Genomic DNA, 18,176 nt, shown 5'->3' with positions numbered 1-18,176 from the left:
CATCCTCTCCTATCCGCCCCTAACCCCTGGCTCCTCCCCTAACCCCTGGCTCCGCCCCCACGGACACAGTTCCCTGATGTCTAAACCTGAACGTGCGCACATTCATAAACTGTCTAGGCTACCTCATATTCGCTGTGTGTTCTCTTCTTTGCAGCATTATAATATGTTCAACCATTAAAAGACAGGAAACAAAGAGCCTGGGAAAACAAGAAATGTTGATTATTTCTAAGTGATTTGTGCCTAACTGTGATTAAGAACTTATTATATTCGACTTGAATTGAACTGTGGCTGATATTTTCCCCACATTCTTTATAAAACACCTCTCTCTCAAAAGGTGTAGGGCAGACGAACCAGACCGACGAGTTCACCTTCAGTTAGAGACAACAAACACTTGTTTTGTTGCCTCCATGCGAAAGTTAATTCTGCTGAATTAAAAAGAGGTTTACATAGAAAATTCACAATTCATAAGTTGATAGACTGTATTGTTTATAACAGTATTGTGGGGATCGCGAGGAGCAGCGACACGCGGGGACGGGTTCTTTGGCGGCTCTGCAAGTGGAGAACTTTATTCACAAATTCATTGATGAAATAACCCCCCACCCCCTCTGATACAAATATTCCTGTGCTGTTCTCAACACAGAATGTTAACCAGTAGTTGTTACCAGTTCGCAGGTTCACAATGTGATTGGTGTGTATTAGGTGGAGGGCTTCTATCGGTGGTTTGTAGAAGTATATTATGCAGAATGGCCACCAGGGAGAGCCCTTGGTGCTCGGCCTGGATCGCTACGCGCTGGTTGTTATCTGGATTATAATAAAGGATACGACATTGAGTCATAAGTCTGCCGTGTGCGCTTCCAGTTATCTGCTTAAACAGTTTAGAACTAAATAGTGTTTGAAACACGACAGTACCTCTTCATTAGTTATATTGAAGTCCTGAGTTACTGTATTGAGAAATCGAAATGCATGTTATTAATGATAATGAAGTCATAATATGAAGAGACAAATAAATACAAATTCCGTCTTATTCTACTTCCACATGTCCCAGGTGTCTCTCTGATGATTTTCAAGAATTTTAAATGTTGCATTTTTTTATGATTTGTTACGTCTGTAGACCGGCCGCCCGCCCTCATGAGTAAACACCCTCCCTGTGTTGGACTTTTGTATCCAAGTTACAAGGAGCAGGGAGGGGTTAGACAGTGTTGGAGGATATATGTGGTAATGGATCAGGGAGGGGTTAGACAGTGTTGGAGGATATATGTGGTAATGGAACAGGTAGGGGTTAGACAGTGTTTAAGGATATGTGTGGTAATGGATCAGGGAGGGGTTAGACAGTGTTTAAGGATATATGTGGTAATGGATCAGGGAGGGGTTAGACAGTGTTTAAGGATATATGTGGTAATGGATCAGGGAGGGGTTAGACAGTGTTTAAGGATATATGTGGTAATGGATCAGGGAGGGGTTAGACAGTGTTTAAGGATATATGTGGTAATGGATCAGGGAGGGGTTAGACAGTGTTTAAGGATATATGTGGTAATGGATCAGGGAGGGGTTAGACAGTGTTTAAGGATATATGTGGTAATGGATCAGGGAGGGGTTAGACAGTGTTTAAGGATATATGTGGTAATGGATCAGGGAGGGGTTAGACAGTGTTTAAGGATATATGTGGTAATGGATCAGGGAGGGGTTAGACAGTGTTTAAGGATATATGTGGTAATGGATCAGGGAGGGGTTAGACAGTGTTTAAGGATATATGTGGTTATGGAACAGGGAGGGGTTAGACAGTGTTTGAGGATATATGTGGTAATGGATCAGGGAGGGGTTAGACAGTGTTTAAGGATATATGTGGTAATGGATCAGGAAGGGTTAGGGGGCATCTTGCTCTATCGGATAATACAGGCTGCAGACATTGGGGATCGAACCCAGTACCTTTCAACTGGGAGTTGAACTCTCTCACCACACACACACACACACACACACACACACACACACACACACACACACACACACACACACACACACACACACACACACACACACACACACACTTCAAACTATATATATGTTCCATGAGCTGTCATCAGCGTAACCAATCGATCATATACGTAGTTTATTAATCATAATTCAAAATATTCAGTTTTTGTTGACCTGTGGGGAGGCAATGTCTCCAGAGGTCTGAGCTGGTCCACCACGCCACCAGTGAGGTGAGGAAGAGGCGGCGGGAGGGACTGAAGACTGGGCCCACGTCAGGGGGCAGGACACCATAGAGACCTGCTGGGATCCAGGGGGCTGAAGGACCTTCCAGGTGTGCTGCTAGGATAACCAACAGAGAGCTCTGGAGGAACATCTGCTCAGCTTGGAGGATTGAGACTGAAGGAACAGAATGAATCACCGGCTGAACACACGACAACATTCAGTGGGTTGGACTGAGTTGTTTATTACCATTATGCTTTAACAACAAATATAACTGAAAAACAGTCACTTACAAGTACATCATAAACAGAATGACTAAAGAATAGTACCAAATATTACAGATCCTTAACAGTTGTGCACGTACCTTTGATCCTATGAGCGCCTTTATTTCTAAAAGGCGACTAAAGACACACTTGGAGACTTATTTAGACCATAAGTAATGTAATGTACGACAATAATGAACACAATCCGAGTTACAGACTAGAGCAGAGATAAGAGAGAAGAGGAGGAGAAGAGAGAGAGGAGGAGAAGAGGATGGAGAGGAGGAGAGCTGACAAGACAAAGTCACGGTACTCACACACATTGGAAGAATCTTTACATGTAGTCACTGTGAGCTTTGTTTAAGTTTGTAACACATGAAGGGTTGTTGTATGGTGGAGATTAAGTAAATTACTGGTTAAAAAATTAAAGACGTTTACAAATTTCAGTGATTTTAAACATTCCATCAATCTCCAATTAATCAAAATATGGATATTGTCAAAAAACTAATTTAATATTTGTATCGCACTGAGAAATTATTTCTACAAAACACTGTTGGACGAGATTGTACCTATTCCAGTGAAATGATCAATAGAAATGCTGTAGACCCACACATTACATTTTTTGCCCTTTCTTTTTAATAAAATAAATCAAGTGTTCAGAAGATAGACCAATAGACATTTTAAGTAAGGGGTTATAAGGTCATTATTATACAAATGAAAAATCTAAAAATATTCTACATGATTGCAACTGTAACTATGTTATAGCATTAAACGTATAAAAAAATCAGGAGAAAACATGAATGAGATATATTGTAATCTAACCATTTATAATGAGTTGATGCAACAACTGTGATAATATTCTTAAAGATCATCTCCTCGTTAAATATCATCTCCTCGTTAAATATCAGCAGTACGACATTAAAGCAGTTCTCTCAGATCTCACATAGTAGAGATTCTAATTCAGTAAACAACATTAGTTGTTTTGGTTGATTCTTTGTTTTATTATCAAACAAAGGTCCTAGTCTGTTTGATTGACAGGTGAGATGATCAGGGGGGCAGAGTTCTTACCTTCATAACAACTGGAACCTGGGTTGAGGAATGGATAGAGAGGCTCACTGAAGGTGCAGCCAGTAGCAGAGTAGATATGAACCCTGGCTTCCACATCATAGAAGGAGACCACACCCTCATCATAATCAACAAACACCCCCACCTTCTGGAGCTCAGCTCTCGGAGGGAGACAGACAGGAGGGTTATCTTTAAATACCAACCCATCCTTGTAGTAGTGAAGAGTCCAGTAACCAGTCTCAGGGATCCACGTGGTCGCACCTTTTCTGTCGATGGACTCTCTGCCCACTCCTAACAACCATGCTGTCTTGTCTTTAACCTGTACCTCAAAGTAAAATCTCCCTGAGGAGAAGCTCTGCCTCGTGAGAACAATCATAGACTTTGTAAATCTCTTAGGGTTGTCTGGGAGTACCTTCATCACACCTCCATAATGTACTTGTTTCCCATCCTCAGACAGGATGAGATGGGGATAAGCTGTATCAGGATCCAGAGTCACATCTACTTCATACTGCTGGACCCTCTTCAGTACAGCATCATCACGCAGCTTCTTCATCTCCATGTAAAGTGTCTCATCCAGCTGATCCAGGGATCTCTTCAAGGTCCCTACGTATGACGGAGGACTGACCTCCACCGTGGTCAAGTCCCTGGTGGGTGGAGGATCCTTCAGGGATCTGAAGGTCTGGAGGAAGTGGAGGTGGTCTTTAGTGTGTGAGAGCTGCTTCACCTCTGAGCATCTATTGGTCAGATCTTCTATTTCCTGCTCCAGCTCTTTGATGAGGTCTTCAGCTTGTTTCTCTGTGGATTTCAGTTCCTCTTGAACCGTTTGGTTGAATTCATCCCGGCACTTTTCAACACAGCCTATCAGAGCAGTGAAGACCTGCCCACCAATGGCTATCTCTCTGTCTGCAACTTTGTTGCTCAGTTCTACTCTGTCTTTGATCTCCTTAATCTTTTGTTTCCTCTCCTGGATCATCTGCGGAACTTCAGCCTCTATCTTCCCCAGCTGGGCCGTCTTCACTTCATATTCCTCCTTCAGAGGTACAACAGGATGGGACTTGTGGTCTGTCACTGTGCACAACAGACACACACACACCTGTTCAGTCTGGCAGAAGAGCTCCAGAAGTCGGTCGTGTTTCTTACACATCCTGTCTTCCAGACGGTCCATAGGCTCGACCAGCCGATGTTTCTGCAGGCGAGCGACTCTCTGATGTGGCTCCAGGTGGGTTTGGCAGTAAGAGGTGAAACACACTAGGCAGGACTTCACAGCCTTCTGCTGGGTCCCAGTACAGACGTCACAGGGAACTTCTGCTGGTTCAACACAAGGCTGCTCTTTAACTCGTACGGTTGTTCTAAACTGAGCAGCCAGCTGTGATAAGAGGGTATTGACCTGTGGATCAGGTTTTGTGTCGAAAAACTTGTTGCAAACAGGACATTTGTACTTGACTTGTTCATCCCAGAACTTTGTAATACAGGTTCTGCAGAAGTTGTGTCCACATGGTGTGGTAACCGGGCTGCTGAACACGTCCAGACAGATGGAACATGAAAAGTCCTCCTCAGACCAGGAAGTGTTAGCAGAGGCCATTCCTAGACACAGACGATAAGGTTTATGTATTGAGCAATTTTATATTTCTAATTCCATCAATTCCTTATCTTGTGCTGCTTTACTCACCTTGTTGTGTTTCCTGTCTGTCAGACAATTTGTTCCGAAATGCGTTTTATTTTTCTCCTGAAAGAGAGAACTGCTTCCACGTCGGTTTGCTTTGGTTTGGATGTTAAGTTTCGTTTCCCGAAGAAGACATCCTCTCCTCCCCTTACTTTTGGCTCCTCCCCTAACCCCAGGCCCCGCCCCCACGGACGCAGTTCCCTGACTTCTCAACCTGAACGTGTTCACATTCACGAACTGTCTCTGCTACCTCATATTCGCTGTGTGTTCTCTTCTTTGCAGCATTAAAATATGTTCAACCATTAAAACACAGGAAACAAAGAGCCCGGGAAAACAAGAAATGTTGATTATTTCTAAGTGATTTGTGCCTAACCGTGATTAAGAGCTATACAATTACATTTTACTTTAGTTAAACTGTGGCTGATATTTTCACCACATTATTTATAGAACAACCCTCTCAATGTGTGCCCAGATAACATGTGCTATTATGGTTGTGCTATTAACCGCCGAGTCAGGTGACTCGGGGTTGGGCAGATGAACCAGACCGACGAGTTCACCTTCAGTCAGAGACAACCAGCACTTGTTTTGTTGCCTCCGTGCGAAAGTTAATTCGGCTGAATTAAAAAGAGGTTTACCTACAAAATTCACAATCCATAAATTGATACACTGTATTGTTTATGACAGTAGTGTTGGGATTGCGAGGAGCAGCGAAACGTGGGGTCGGGTTCTTTTGCGCTCTGCAAGTGGAGAACTTTATTCACAAATTCATTGATGAAATAACCCCCCCCCCCTCTGATGCAAATATTGCTGTGCTGTTCCCAACACAGAATGTTAAACTGAAGTTTTTACCAGTTTACAGGTTCACAATGTGATTGTTGCGTGTCAGGTGGAGGGCTTCTATCGGTGGTTTGTAGAAGTATATTAGGCAGAATGGCCACCAGGGGGACCCCTTGGTGCTCGGCCTGGGTCGCTACGCGCTTGTTGTTATCTGGATTATAATAAAGTATACGACATTGAGTCATAAGTCTGGCGTGTGCGCTTCCAGTGATCTGCTTAAACAGTTTAGAACTAAATAGTGTTTGAAAAAAGACAATACCTTTTCATTAGTTATATTGAAGTCCTGAGTTACTGTATGGAGAAATCGAAATGCATGATATTAATGATAATGAAGTCATGATATGAAGAGACGAATAAATACAAATTCAAATTCCGTCTTATTCTGCTTCCACATGTCCCAGGTGTCTCTCTGATGATTTTCAAGAATTTTAAATGTTGCATTTTTTTATGATTTGTTGCGTCTGTAGACCGACCGCCCGCCCTCATGAGTAAACACCCTCCCTGTGTTGGACATTTGTATCCAAATTACAAGGAGCAGGGAGGGGTTGGACAGTGTTTAAGGATATATGTGGTAATGGATCAGGGAGGGGTTAGACAGTGTTTAAGGATATATGTGGTAATGGATCAGGGAGGGGTTAGACAGTGTTTAAGGATATATGTGGTAATGGATCAGGGAGGGGTCAGGGGGCATCTTGCTCAATCGAATAATACAGGCTGCAGACATTGGGGATCAAACACAGTACCTTTCAACTGAGTTAGACTCTCCCACCACACACACACACACACACACACACACACACACCTCACTTCAAACTATATATATGTTCCATGAGCTGTCATCATTGTAACCAGTCGATCATATACATACTTATTAATCATAATTCAAAATATTCAGTTTTTGTTGACGTGTGGGGAGGCAATGTCTCCAGAGGTCTGAGCTGGTCCACCACGCCACCAGTGAGGTGAGGAAGAGGCGGAGGGAGGGACTGAAGACTGGGCCCACGTCAGGGGGCAGGACCCCATAGAGACCTGCTGGGATCCAGGGGGCTGAAGGACCTTCCAGGTGTGCTGCTAGGATAACCAACAGAGAGCTCTGGAGGAACATCTGCTCAGCTTGGAGGATTGAGACTGAAGGAACAGAATGAATCACCGGCTGAACACACGACAACATTCAGTGGGTTAGACTGAGTTGTTTATTACCATTATGCTTTAACAACAAGTATAACTGAACAATAGTCACTTACAAGTACATCATAAACAGAATGACTAAAGAATAGTACCAAATATTACCGATCGTTAACAGTTGTGCACGTATCTTTGATTCTATGAGTGCCTTTATTTCTGAAAGGCGACTAACGACACACTTGAAGACTTATTTAGACCATAAGTAATGTAATGTACGACAATAATGAACACAGTCTGAGCTACAGACTAGAGCAGAGATAAGAGAGAGGAGGAGGAGAAGGGAGAGAGGAGAGAGAGGAGAGAGAAGGAGAAGAGAGAGAGGAGGAGAAGAGAGAGGAGGAGAAGAAAGAGGACAGAGAAGGGGGAGGAGAGAGAAGAGAGAGGGAGAGAAGGGAGAGGAGGAGAAGAGAGAGAGGAGGAGAAGAGAGAAGAGGAGGAGAAGAAAGAGGGAGAAGAGAGAAGAGGACAAGAGAGAGGAGGAGAAGAGAGAGGAGAGAGAAGAGGATGGAGAGGAGAGGAGAGCTGACATAAGTCACGTTACAAACTTACATGGGGAGAATCTTTACATGTAGCCACTGTGAGCTTTGTGTAAGTGTGTAACACATGAAGGGTGGTTGTATGGTGGAGATTAAGTCAATTACTGGTTAAAAATTGACAGACGTTTACAATTTTTCAGTGATTTTAAACATTCCATCAATCTCAAATTGATCAAAATAAGGATACTGTCAAAAAACTAATTTAATATTTGTATCGCACTGATAAATTATTTCTACAAACACTGTTGGACTAGATTGTACCTATTCCAGTGAAATGATCAATTGAAATGATAATGTAGACCCACACATTACATTTTTTGCAATAAATCAAGTGTTCAGAAGATAAACCAATAGACATTTTAAGAAAGGGGTTATGAGGTCAATATTATACAAATTAATCATCTAAAAATATTCTTAATGATTGCAACTGTAACTATGTTATAGCATTAGACGTATAAATAATCAGGAGAAAACATGAATGAGATATATTGTAATCTAACCATTTATAATGGGTTAATTCACCAACTGTGATTATATTCTTAAAGAATATCTCCTTGTTAAATGTCAGCAGTACGACATTAAAGCAGTTCTCTCAGACCTCTCATAGTAGAGATTCTAATTCATTAAACAACATTAGTTGTTTTGGTTGTTTCTTTGTTTTATTATCAAACAAAGGTCCTAAACTGTTTGATTGACAGGTGAGATGATCAGGGGGGCAGAGTTGTTACCTTTATAATCACGGGGAAATGGGCAGAGGAGTGGATAGAGAGGCTCACTGAAGGTGCAGCCAGTAGCAGAGTAGATATGAACCCTGGCTTCCACATCATAGAAGGAGAGCAGACCCTCATCATAATCAACAAACACCCCCACCTTCTGGAGCTCAGCTCTCAGAGGGAGACAGAGAGGAGGGTTATCTTTAAATACCAACCCATCCTTGTAGTAGTGAAGAGTCCAGGAACCCGTCTCAGGGGCCCACGTGGTCACACCTTTTCTATCGATGGACTCTCTGACCACTCCTAACCACCATCCAGTCTTGTCTTTAACCTGTACCTCAAAGTAAAATCTCCCTGAGGAGAAGCTCTGCCTCGTGAGAACAAATGTATACTTTGTAAATCTCTTAGGGTTGTCTGGGAGTACCTTCCTCACACCTCCACGATGTACTTGTTTCCCATCCTCAGACAGGATGAGACTGGGAAAAGCTGTATCAGGATCCAGAGTCACATCTACTTCATACTGCTGGACCCTCTTCAGTTCAGCATCATCACGCAGCTTCTTCATCTCCATGTTCAGTGTCTCCTCCAGCTGATCCAGGGATCTCCTCAGGGTCCCTACGTATGACGGAGGACGGACCTCCACCGTGGTCCAGTCCCTGGTGGGTGGAGGATCCTTCAGGGATCTGAAGGTCTGGAGGAAGTGGAGGTGGTCTTTAGTGTGTGAGAGCTGCTTCACCTCTGAGCATCTATTGGTCAGATCTTCTATTTCCTGCTCCAGCTCTTTGATGAGGTCTTCAGCTTGTTTCTCTGTGGATTTCAGTTCCTCTTGAACCGTCTGGTTGAATTCATCGCGGCACTTTTCAACACAGCCTATCAGAGCAGTGAAGACCTGCCCACCAATGGCTATCTCTCTGTCTGCAACTTTGTTGCTCAGTTCTACTCTGTCTTTGACCTCCATAATCTTTTCTTTTCTCTCCTGGATCATCTGTGGAACTTCAGCCTCTATCTTCCCCAGCTGGGCCGTCTTCACTTCATATTCCTCCTTCAGAGGTACAACAGGATGGGACTTGTGGTCTGTCTCTGTGCAGAACTGACACACACACACCTGTTCAGTCTGGCAGAAGAGCTCCAGAAGTCGGTTGTGTTTCTTACACATCCTGTCTTCCAGACGGTCCAAAGGCTCAACCAGCCGATGTCCCTTCAGGACTGTGACTCTCTGATGTGGCTCCAGGTGGGTTTGGCAGTAAGAGGTGAAACACACTAGGCAGGACTTCACAGCCTTCTGCTGGGTCCCAGTACAGACGTCACAGGGAACTTCTGCTGGTTCAACACAAGGCTGCTCTTTAACTCGTACGGTTGTTCTAAACTGAGCAGCCAGCTCTGATAAGAGGGTATTGACCCGTGGATCAGGTTTTGTGTCGAAAATCTTGTTGCAAACAGGACATTTGTACTTGACTGGTTCATCCCAGAACTTTGTAATACAGGTTCTGCAGAAGTTGTGTCCACATGGTGTGGTAACCGGGCTGCTGAACACGTCCAGACAGATGGAACATGAAAAGTCCTCCTCAGACCAGGAAGTGTTAGCAGAGGCCATTCCTAGACAGACGATAAGGTTTATGTATTGAGCAATTTATATTTCTAATTCCATATCTTGTGCTGCTTTACTCACCTTGTTATGTTTTCTGTCTGTCAGACAATTTGTTCCAAACTGCGTTTTATTTTACTCCTGAAAGAGTGAACTGCTTCCACGTCGGTTGGTTTTGGTTTCTATGAATGTTAAGTTTTGTTTCGTGAGCAAGACATTCTCTCCTCTCCTCCACTTACATTTGGCTCCGCCCCTAACACCTGGCTCCTCCCCTAACACCTGGCTCCGCCCCCACATACACGCAGTTCCCTGACGTTTCAACCTGAACGTGGGCACATTCATGAACTGTCTAGGCTACCTCATATTCGCTCTGGTTTCTCTTCCTTGCAGCATTAAAATATGTTCAACCATTAAAACACAGGAAACAGAGAGCCCGGGAAAACAAGAAATGTTCATTATTTGGTGGTGATTTGTGCATTCTGTGATTAAGAGCAATGTGTGCCCAGATAAAATGTGATATTATGGTTGTTATTTAACTTTGAGTTAACACTGGCAGTTAAAAAAGGCTCGTCTCACAGACTTTAACCTCATAAAACCGCCGAGTCATGTGACTCGGGGTAGGACAGACGAACCGACGAGTTCACCTTCAGTCAGAGACAACAAGCACTTGTTTTGTTGCCTCCATGCGAAAGTTATTCGGCTGAATTAAAAATAGGTTTACCTAGAAAATTCACAATTCATATGTTGATAGACTATTGTTTATAACGGTATTGCGGGCAAGGGCGTCAGTTTGTTTTTAGAAGTGGTGGGGACAATAACCATAAGCTTGAGTGTGGTTTGAAAAGTGCTGGGTACCCTTATGTAAGCTTTTCATCCATTCAACGCTGCATTACATTATGCTCTACAGTGTATTGTCAGGTGTTGAAAATCCTATTCGAACAATAAAAGTTGCAAACCACAGTTTGTGTTTTGGCTTGTTTTGCAAAACGGCGTTGGAAACACCAGGGTATTGGCTCGGGATATGTAATACTAATACACACAGGACAAAGAACAGTGTTGGCAATTTAACACTTATCTTCACATCAACAAAGATTACCAGACAAACAATGCCAGACTGTAAGGGGGGTACGAAATGAAACGAGGTACTGAGCATCAGCCTTTTGAAGACGAGCAAGGGCTGCTGGTAGCATATGTTATGCTGCATTAAAAAAAGAAGAAAAAAAACAAGCGCCCAGAGGAGAATTGCATCTGCCAAATCCTGACCAGCAGTAAATACTTGCGAAGGACCAATCGTTACAACATCATAAGCAAATTGCCCGCAAATAAAATTCCCTACAGTTTAGGATAATCACACAGGTTATGCGAGAACATATTTATGTCAGGATAGGCCTACCAGGCTCCAAGTCAACACATATCTCAATCAGACAAGACAAAACAACTATAACCACATTGGCATAGCAATCGCACCGTGTGTAGCTGCTACTAGCTGCAATCTATATAAACAATGCATACTAGCTGGAGCACCAACCAGAATCAGATCACAATCGCTTAGGAGCGTGGGTAACCTTTGGCCAGGTCATCACAAGCAAACAGAACCAGCAGCAAAGTTTACGTAAACCAATTTCTTACCTTATGTGTCCCTCCACATGCAGGCTAGATGATGTATCCATATCGTTATCCAGTGTCACAAACATGCTTTTTATAGGAAGCAAAAGGACCGGCTATTTTCTGAATAAAAATGTAAATTTTGTCTGTCTGTCTTGAAACTTCTCCAGTGCGTTCACACCAAACACAACGGGGCAACAAGATCCCATACAAAGTGAACGCATAGACGCGTATCGGGCAAATCTTTTTGATTTGTCGCGCCACACTTTCGCCGTGCACAGGCGAGTGCGTTCACGAGGATGTGTGGCGCGACAAATTCACTCGAGTTGAAATATTTCAACTTTGACACGAATTACGCGTGATGACAGCCAATCAGCGTTCAACAGCGTGGCCACTGAGTGACATGTGTAACGTAACAGCCAATCAGCGTTCAACCGTCAAACTCAGATTGTTGCCATTTGCGACTCTCGGAGCTCTATATATATATTATAATTGTATATATAATATCACGGCCAAAAGCTCTGTGCGCCTCCAGATGGCCGTAGCGCGGGGAGCAGGGATTGGGCTTCTCGGGAGTCTGGGTTTGTTTACCGGCGTTGCTATGGGTTCCGGTCTTGTGTGTTCGCATGATTTTAGACTTGACGATTTCGGTTGAGTATGTGGGGATTTTCGCAATCAGTTCAGTCGCAATTGGTTTGCACATTTTTAGAAGTGGTGGGGACAAAATTCGTATTTCAACTAGTGGGGGGGACATGTCCCCCCCCGTAATCGACGCCTATGGCCGTATGTACATTAGATGTTTTATATTTTTACAAAATGGATTATGTGAACAATGCTGAATAACAATCATCATGTAAATTCAATGTATTGCAGGAGTTTAGCTTGACATTAACCAAGTTAAATGACAATTAAATGAACCGCACCAAACATGCAGAAATCAATGTAGGATTTTAATATATGAACAAAAACACTTGACAGAAGTTTTATGCATGTTTTTCTAAAGGAAAGCAGAAGAAAACATTTTCCCAAATGAAACATTTCAAAAAGTCGCTATTCAGAAAACAAGTGAAGAGGTTTGTTTAAAACCAGTCCTCCCTGACCAGCTCTGTCCCTGACTCTAAACCCTGACTCTCAACCCTAACGCTGAACCCTCTGAGGGCAGGAAGACACAGGTTCGAACCACGGAGAAGGAAGAAGAAGAGGAAGGATAGGGAAGTAGTGAGGTTAGTGAAGTAGTGAGGTTAAGGAAGTAGTGAGGTTGGGGAAGTAGTGAGGTTAGGGAAGTAGTGAGGGAAAGGCGTGTGGAAGCACACAAGTACATGTGGGGTCAAGAAGATCACTCCCACTGGAGGTCATTGATCCATCAGCCTCAGACCGCTGAGCTCAGCAGGTCTTCTGGAGGACGAGGCTCAGAAGAACTGAGGAGACGGGACCAGCAGGGTGTCAGGATCAGGTGGGGTTCAGCTCAGGTGTGTCTGTCCCCGACCAAACAGGATCAGGGGAGGTTCAGCTCAGGTGTGTCTGCCCCCGACCAAACAAGATCAGGTGGGGTTCAGCTCAGGTGTGTCTGCCCGGACCAAACAAGGATTAGGTTCAATATTTAAAAGATGCAACATTATCTGAACCAAAGAGACGTCATTAAGGAGCAGGCAGGCTTCGGGGCTCCTTGCTCAAGGATGCATCACTGTATTCAGAGGACTTGAACCCGGCACCATTGGTCTGAGAGTTGAACTCCCGACCCGGTCCACTATGTCCAGATAATGCAAACTTACGAGGAATCCTTGATGGTAGAGTCCTGGTGGTCCTCAGGATTTGCCTTCCAGATGTACAGCTTCTCCGTCAGTCCTCCAGATTCCTGGTCTGGTTACAAGTAACAAAGTAGCAGCTGTAGTTTGTCTGGTAACCAACCACAGTAGTATGCCTTAACTTGTACTGGACAAACTAATCCTTGTTACCGCAAGTCCACTCCGTTTACTTTATGCAAACTTACGGATCCTTGTTGGTAGAGTGATGTCGTCCTCCAGAGTCTTGGCTCCTCCATCAGCTCTCCTCAGAGGCCTGGTCTGGAACAAACAGCACAAGTCTGGCCCCAACGTCTGGTAACAAACATGAAGTTTGTCTTATTTTTAAGCCCTTTATATCCACTTTGTTAGGTTAATGCAAACTTACAATCCATGTTGGTAGAGTGATGGTCATCCTCCAGATTCACGGCTCCCCTGCCAGCTCGCCTCCGCTCCAGAAACACGTTCTAGTAAGAAAACACAGCGGTAGTTTGTTAACGCATGTCAAAGTAACTGTATTTTGCCCTTTAAGTCAACAATGTTAAGTAAATGCAAACTCATGAGGAATCCTTGTTGGTCGATTCCTAGTCGTCCTCCAGCGTCTCAGCTCAACCATCAACTCCCCTCGGACGAGTCCTGGTCTGGAACAAACAGCGAAAGTCCTGCTTCAACATGTGGCAAAGCAGATGTAGTTGTCTGTTAATATACCAAACTCCAGTAGTTTGTGGTAGCAGTTTTCTACGAGAAGTGGCAGTGAGTGAGATGATCACTTCAGAGTCAGGCTCCATCTACCTCACGACAGACATCCTCCACCAGGCAGGACCTCCACCAGGCAGGACCTCCACCAGCCCCTTCACCAGGCAGGGCCTCCATCAGCTCCTCCACCAGGCAGGGCCTCCATCAGGAAGGGCCTCCATCAGCTCCTCCACCAGGCAGGGCCTCCATCAGCTCCTCCCCCAGGCAGGGTCTCCATCAGCTCCTCCACCAGGCAGGGCCTTCAGCACGGCTCCTCCATCGGCTCCTTCAGCCATGGATTCCCGGTCTGGTTACAAACACAGTTGGTCTCAGCAGTAAATCACCTGGGGACGCAACACACCTCCTGCATCTGAGGTTCACTTGTAAAATGGAAGACTAATTTAAACATATTTAAACACTTGAATTAGACAACGTCTACAGATCGACTCGTTCAGCAATTCATCCACTACGGTCGTAGCAGCACTAGTAAGAATAATGGCTCATATAACTCCTATATAACCCCCATGTGAATTAACTCAAATCACAGATTGGCACAGATTTAAAGTCATAAGAGGATCAAAACCAGACCTAAACTACGGAGGAATTTAGTGTTTCAGATGAGCTTGGTGACGGTTACCCCCTGGTCCGGTGCTGCGGTCCCCTGGTCTCCAGCCTCAGTCTCCTGTCCATCCTGGCACCACAAGCCTCCGGTTACCAGCCTCTCCGCCTCGCCTTTCAGCTACAGCAGCAGGTTTATGTTAGCATTTGCCCAACAATAACTTATTTGACTCATCCGAAACCGAGTTACAATTAATTTAACTATTATTGTATAACTCAAGGCTAGAAAAGACAAGCATCCCGTATTGAGAATGAAGACAGAGCAGTCCACACGTTTAAAGAAGTGGTTCAGCCCATGCATTGAAACTAAGCCGAGAAGACTACTCACACAGAGCACTGACCAGTTCTGGAGGACTTCTGACAGGAGGTGGAGGTCTGGCGCTGGTTGAGGAGGTGGAGGTCTGGCTCTGGGTGAGGAGGTGGAGGTCTGGCTCTGGGTGAGGAGGTGGAGGTCTGGCTCTGGGTGAGGAGGTGGAGGTCTGGCTCTGGGTGAGGAGGTGGAGGTCTGGCTCTGGGTGAGGAGGCAGACACCTTGGGACAAACTACATGTTACCTTTTTAACCTTGTACAGTTCTCGAGTTTCTTCTACTGTAACATGTAGGAAAGACGGCATTATTTTAGCTTTAATATTATCCAGTTGGTAACTCAGCACCAAAGTCGTCGTTTAACGTCTTTCCATTTGATAGGGTTTAACTTCTGTGGCAATTAATGCCACCAGATATTTAGAACGTACAAAAGCTGAAGTACCAAAGAACCCTAAGCATTATCGATATGAAATCAAATATACTCAGCCATATTCAGGTGCTGGGTTCCCTTGAAGAAATGCCAAATTGTCTTCCTTCTTGAAATTATTTTCAGCCTTCACTGATGGTCAGAAATGGGCCCGCAAGTAGAACGCTCTTTTGTACGCAGCGAGAGTCCCGTCAACGTGGTTAAAAGTACGGCGCAACCATCGGATATTATCAACATATTGTAAGATGTACGTGTCAGTATGTATTTAATATCAAATTTAAGTTGTTTAAGATAAGGGGGAACAATTCCCAATGGAAACCGAAAATAGTTTCCGTTGGCAACGGCTCTATGTTACGCAAATACAATCCAGAACGTTCCGCCAGATTCCCTCAGGGGACTCGCGTCCAACTAACTGCCGGGTGGGTTCTTATGGTTGTCAAAACTACAACGATTGCTAACCATCGAGACTAAATCAAGTGACCACACTCAGAACCTTCCACGGCGGGAAGCACAAACAGTCCGACTGGAATCCGAACATTCCAGCCGGAACCAACCAAAGAAAAAACAGAACCAGCGCCTCACCTTGAGCTGAACGGAGGATGATCCTGAAGTCCAGCGATGGTCTTCATTAAAACACAGCCAACAGACTTACCTTGATGCGATCCGTTTGATGCTGTTGGTCATAACTACTATTCAGTGTACCTTTACATTATTATGCACCCAGTGTGTACAAGTTATACCACTCAAAATCGTATGAAGAACCGACAATGCACGTCCCACAACGACTTTAAACCTCAAATCCTTGCCTAAAAACAATGGAATCATTCAATACAAAACCGTGTCTACATTTTACAATAAACAGAACAATTATCTAGATTATTCAGGGTACAAGCCATACAGAGCATATCTAAACGTTGAGCTCACCGAGAGCTTACCATAGCCCTGCAACTTCACCCTGACTGCCTCATCACCAACAGCAAATCATGCCAGCCAGCCAACACATGTACAGCTCCAGTGAGAAGTGGGCATCTGAGTTAAAGGACTGCCCATAATAAAATGAAGCCCAATTCCTGAACTATCCAACCATCTTCATGGTTTAAAGAGTTAGACTTGACATGCCATGGTGTTCTAACCACCTTTGTCTGCTCCCTCATTACTTATAAAACTCTACATCTCCATCGCTAGAGTGTTGCATCCTACTTATGAGGGTGTGGTCTGAGTGAGCAGAGATGCATGCTGGGATACAGTGCCGTCTGAAGTCTTCAGTTCTATAGACACGCACCTCAGGAGAAACCAAGTGTTTGAGAATCTGTCGTGACATCAGTTACATGAGCTGGACTATCCTTCAAGATGGAGCCAGGATTCTCAGAGGAGAAAGGCCAAGAGGAAGATGTGAGGGTTCTTCCCCTCAGCCAGTGGAACACAACAACAGTCTTCATCAGAGTACCATGTAACACTTTGAAACATTCTCCACTTTACACCTTGAAGCCCCAGTGAAGGTTTCCTTACCTCCTCAACTGAAGACCACAACTTCAGTTTGAAGAGCGCACTAGTTGGAGTTCCCAGATTGGTTCTGATTTAAGGGAACCAATCGTTCAGCTAGTCCTGTATGAAACAAATACTGTTCAGCCTGAGAAGACGTGCAACTGAGAGCAAGACAAGATCCACAGGGCTCTCCATCAATCCAGCCAGGTAGGAAGATCCGCCTCACTACAGGTGTGAAGGACATCTTGAAAATCCATTGAGGTCCCTTTCCAACTGCAGACTCTCCTTGTGGAAAGCCTTTTGGTGTCCATCCTCCATTGAACCTTTAGGTGTCCATCCTCCATTGATCCTTTAGGTGTCCATCCTCCATTGATCCTTTAGGTGTCCATCCTCCATTGATGCTCATTGGTGTAGTCCTAGTTTGAAGTGACTGATCTGAACACGCCGCTTGCATCCTTTGACACTTGATTTGGATACTCTCCTTCCTTCCTTCCCAGTGTGTTGGATATCGCTCGGAGTGTTGCTCCGGGCTCTTCATGTCTACCGGAGGCCTCAGGTAAACATGTGGCCGTCCATCAGGTATGATTTAGTTGACCTTTCCAATAGCCCAAGCCAACCACACAGACCCCCGTATGAACATTATCACAGTCAAAGCAAGCAGGACACACACACGTAGAACCCGGGACACACACGTTGAACCCCCTGCCAGATGGAACCAAACACATGTAGAACCCCCTGCCAGATGGAACCAAACACACGTAGAACCCAGGACACGCACGTGGAACCGCTCGCTGCCGGCTGCCCGCTGCCGGGCGATGGTGCCTCGCGGCAACCGGCGGCATGTAGCAGTTCATGTACTTCAGCGAGTCAAAGCCAAATTTCCTTTCCCCCCCAATTCCTTCTCAACCATGGCTCAGATAACCCCCACCGTCTCGTTGTGGAAATACAAGATATACAACCCCCTCACAGATGGAACCAAACACAAGTAGAACCCCATGCCAGATGGAACCAAACACACGTAGAACCCCATGCCAGATAGAACCAAACACACGTAGAACCCCATGCCAGATGGAACCAAACACACGTAGAACCCCCTGCCAGATGGAACCAAACACATGTAGAACCCCCTGCCAGATGGAACCAAACACACGTAGAACCCCCTGCAAGGTGTGAGTTAGGGGGGGGG

At 44.7% G+C, this 18,176-nt stretch overlaps 1 protein-coding gene and 1 long non-coding RNA gene across 3 annotated transcripts; both read right to left on the bottom strand.

The window, feature by feature from the left end:
- Positions 1–2,231: 2,231 nt before the first annotated feature.
- LOC130374886 (uncharacterized) lies at positions 2,232–10,228 on the bottom strand. Its single transcript, XM_056581863.1, has 3 exons — positions 10,119–10,228; positions 8,418–10,045; positions 2,232–5,097 (listed from the first exon to the last, which is right to left on the bottom strand). Exons 2-3 carry the CDS (start codon positions 10,041–10,043, stop codon positions 3,469–3,471), a joined length of 3,255 nt encoding a protein of 1,084 aa, XP_056437838.1. The 5' UTR covers positions 10,044–10,045; positions 10,119–10,228; the 3' UTR covers positions 2,232–3,468.
- Positions 10,229–12,576: 2,348 nt separating this feature from the next.
- On the bottom strand, positions 12,577–18,164 carry LOC130374710 (uncharacterized). Of its 2 annotated transcripts, none has more exons than XR_008893662.1 (8): positions 15,102–18,164; positions 14,793–14,894; positions 14,213–14,462; positions 13,978–14,085; positions 13,809–13,887; positions 13,630–13,702; positions 13,412–13,499; positions 12,577–13,206 (listed from the first exon to the last, which is right to left on the bottom strand). It is a non-coding gene; the product is annotated as an uncharacterized LOC130374710 (long non-coding RNA). The 2 variants fall into 2 exon arrangements; XR_008893663.1 differs by having other exon boundaries at positions 13,978–14,061.
- Between the last annotated feature and the right edge of the window lie 12 nt (positions 18,165–18,176).

The sequence above is a fragment of the Gadus chalcogrammus genome, chromosome 21 (assembly GCF_026213295.1).
Source record: "Gadus chalcogrammus isolate NIFS_2021 chromosome 21, NIFS_Gcha_1.0, whole genome shotgun sequence".
In the NCBI taxonomy this organism is placed as follows: Eukaryota; Metazoa; Chordata; class Actinopteri; order Gadiformes; family Gadidae; genus Gadus; species Gadus chalcogrammus.
The sequence above is the reverse complement of the archived record's forward strand: the minus strand, read 5'-3'. Positions and strand labels throughout refer to the sequence as shown.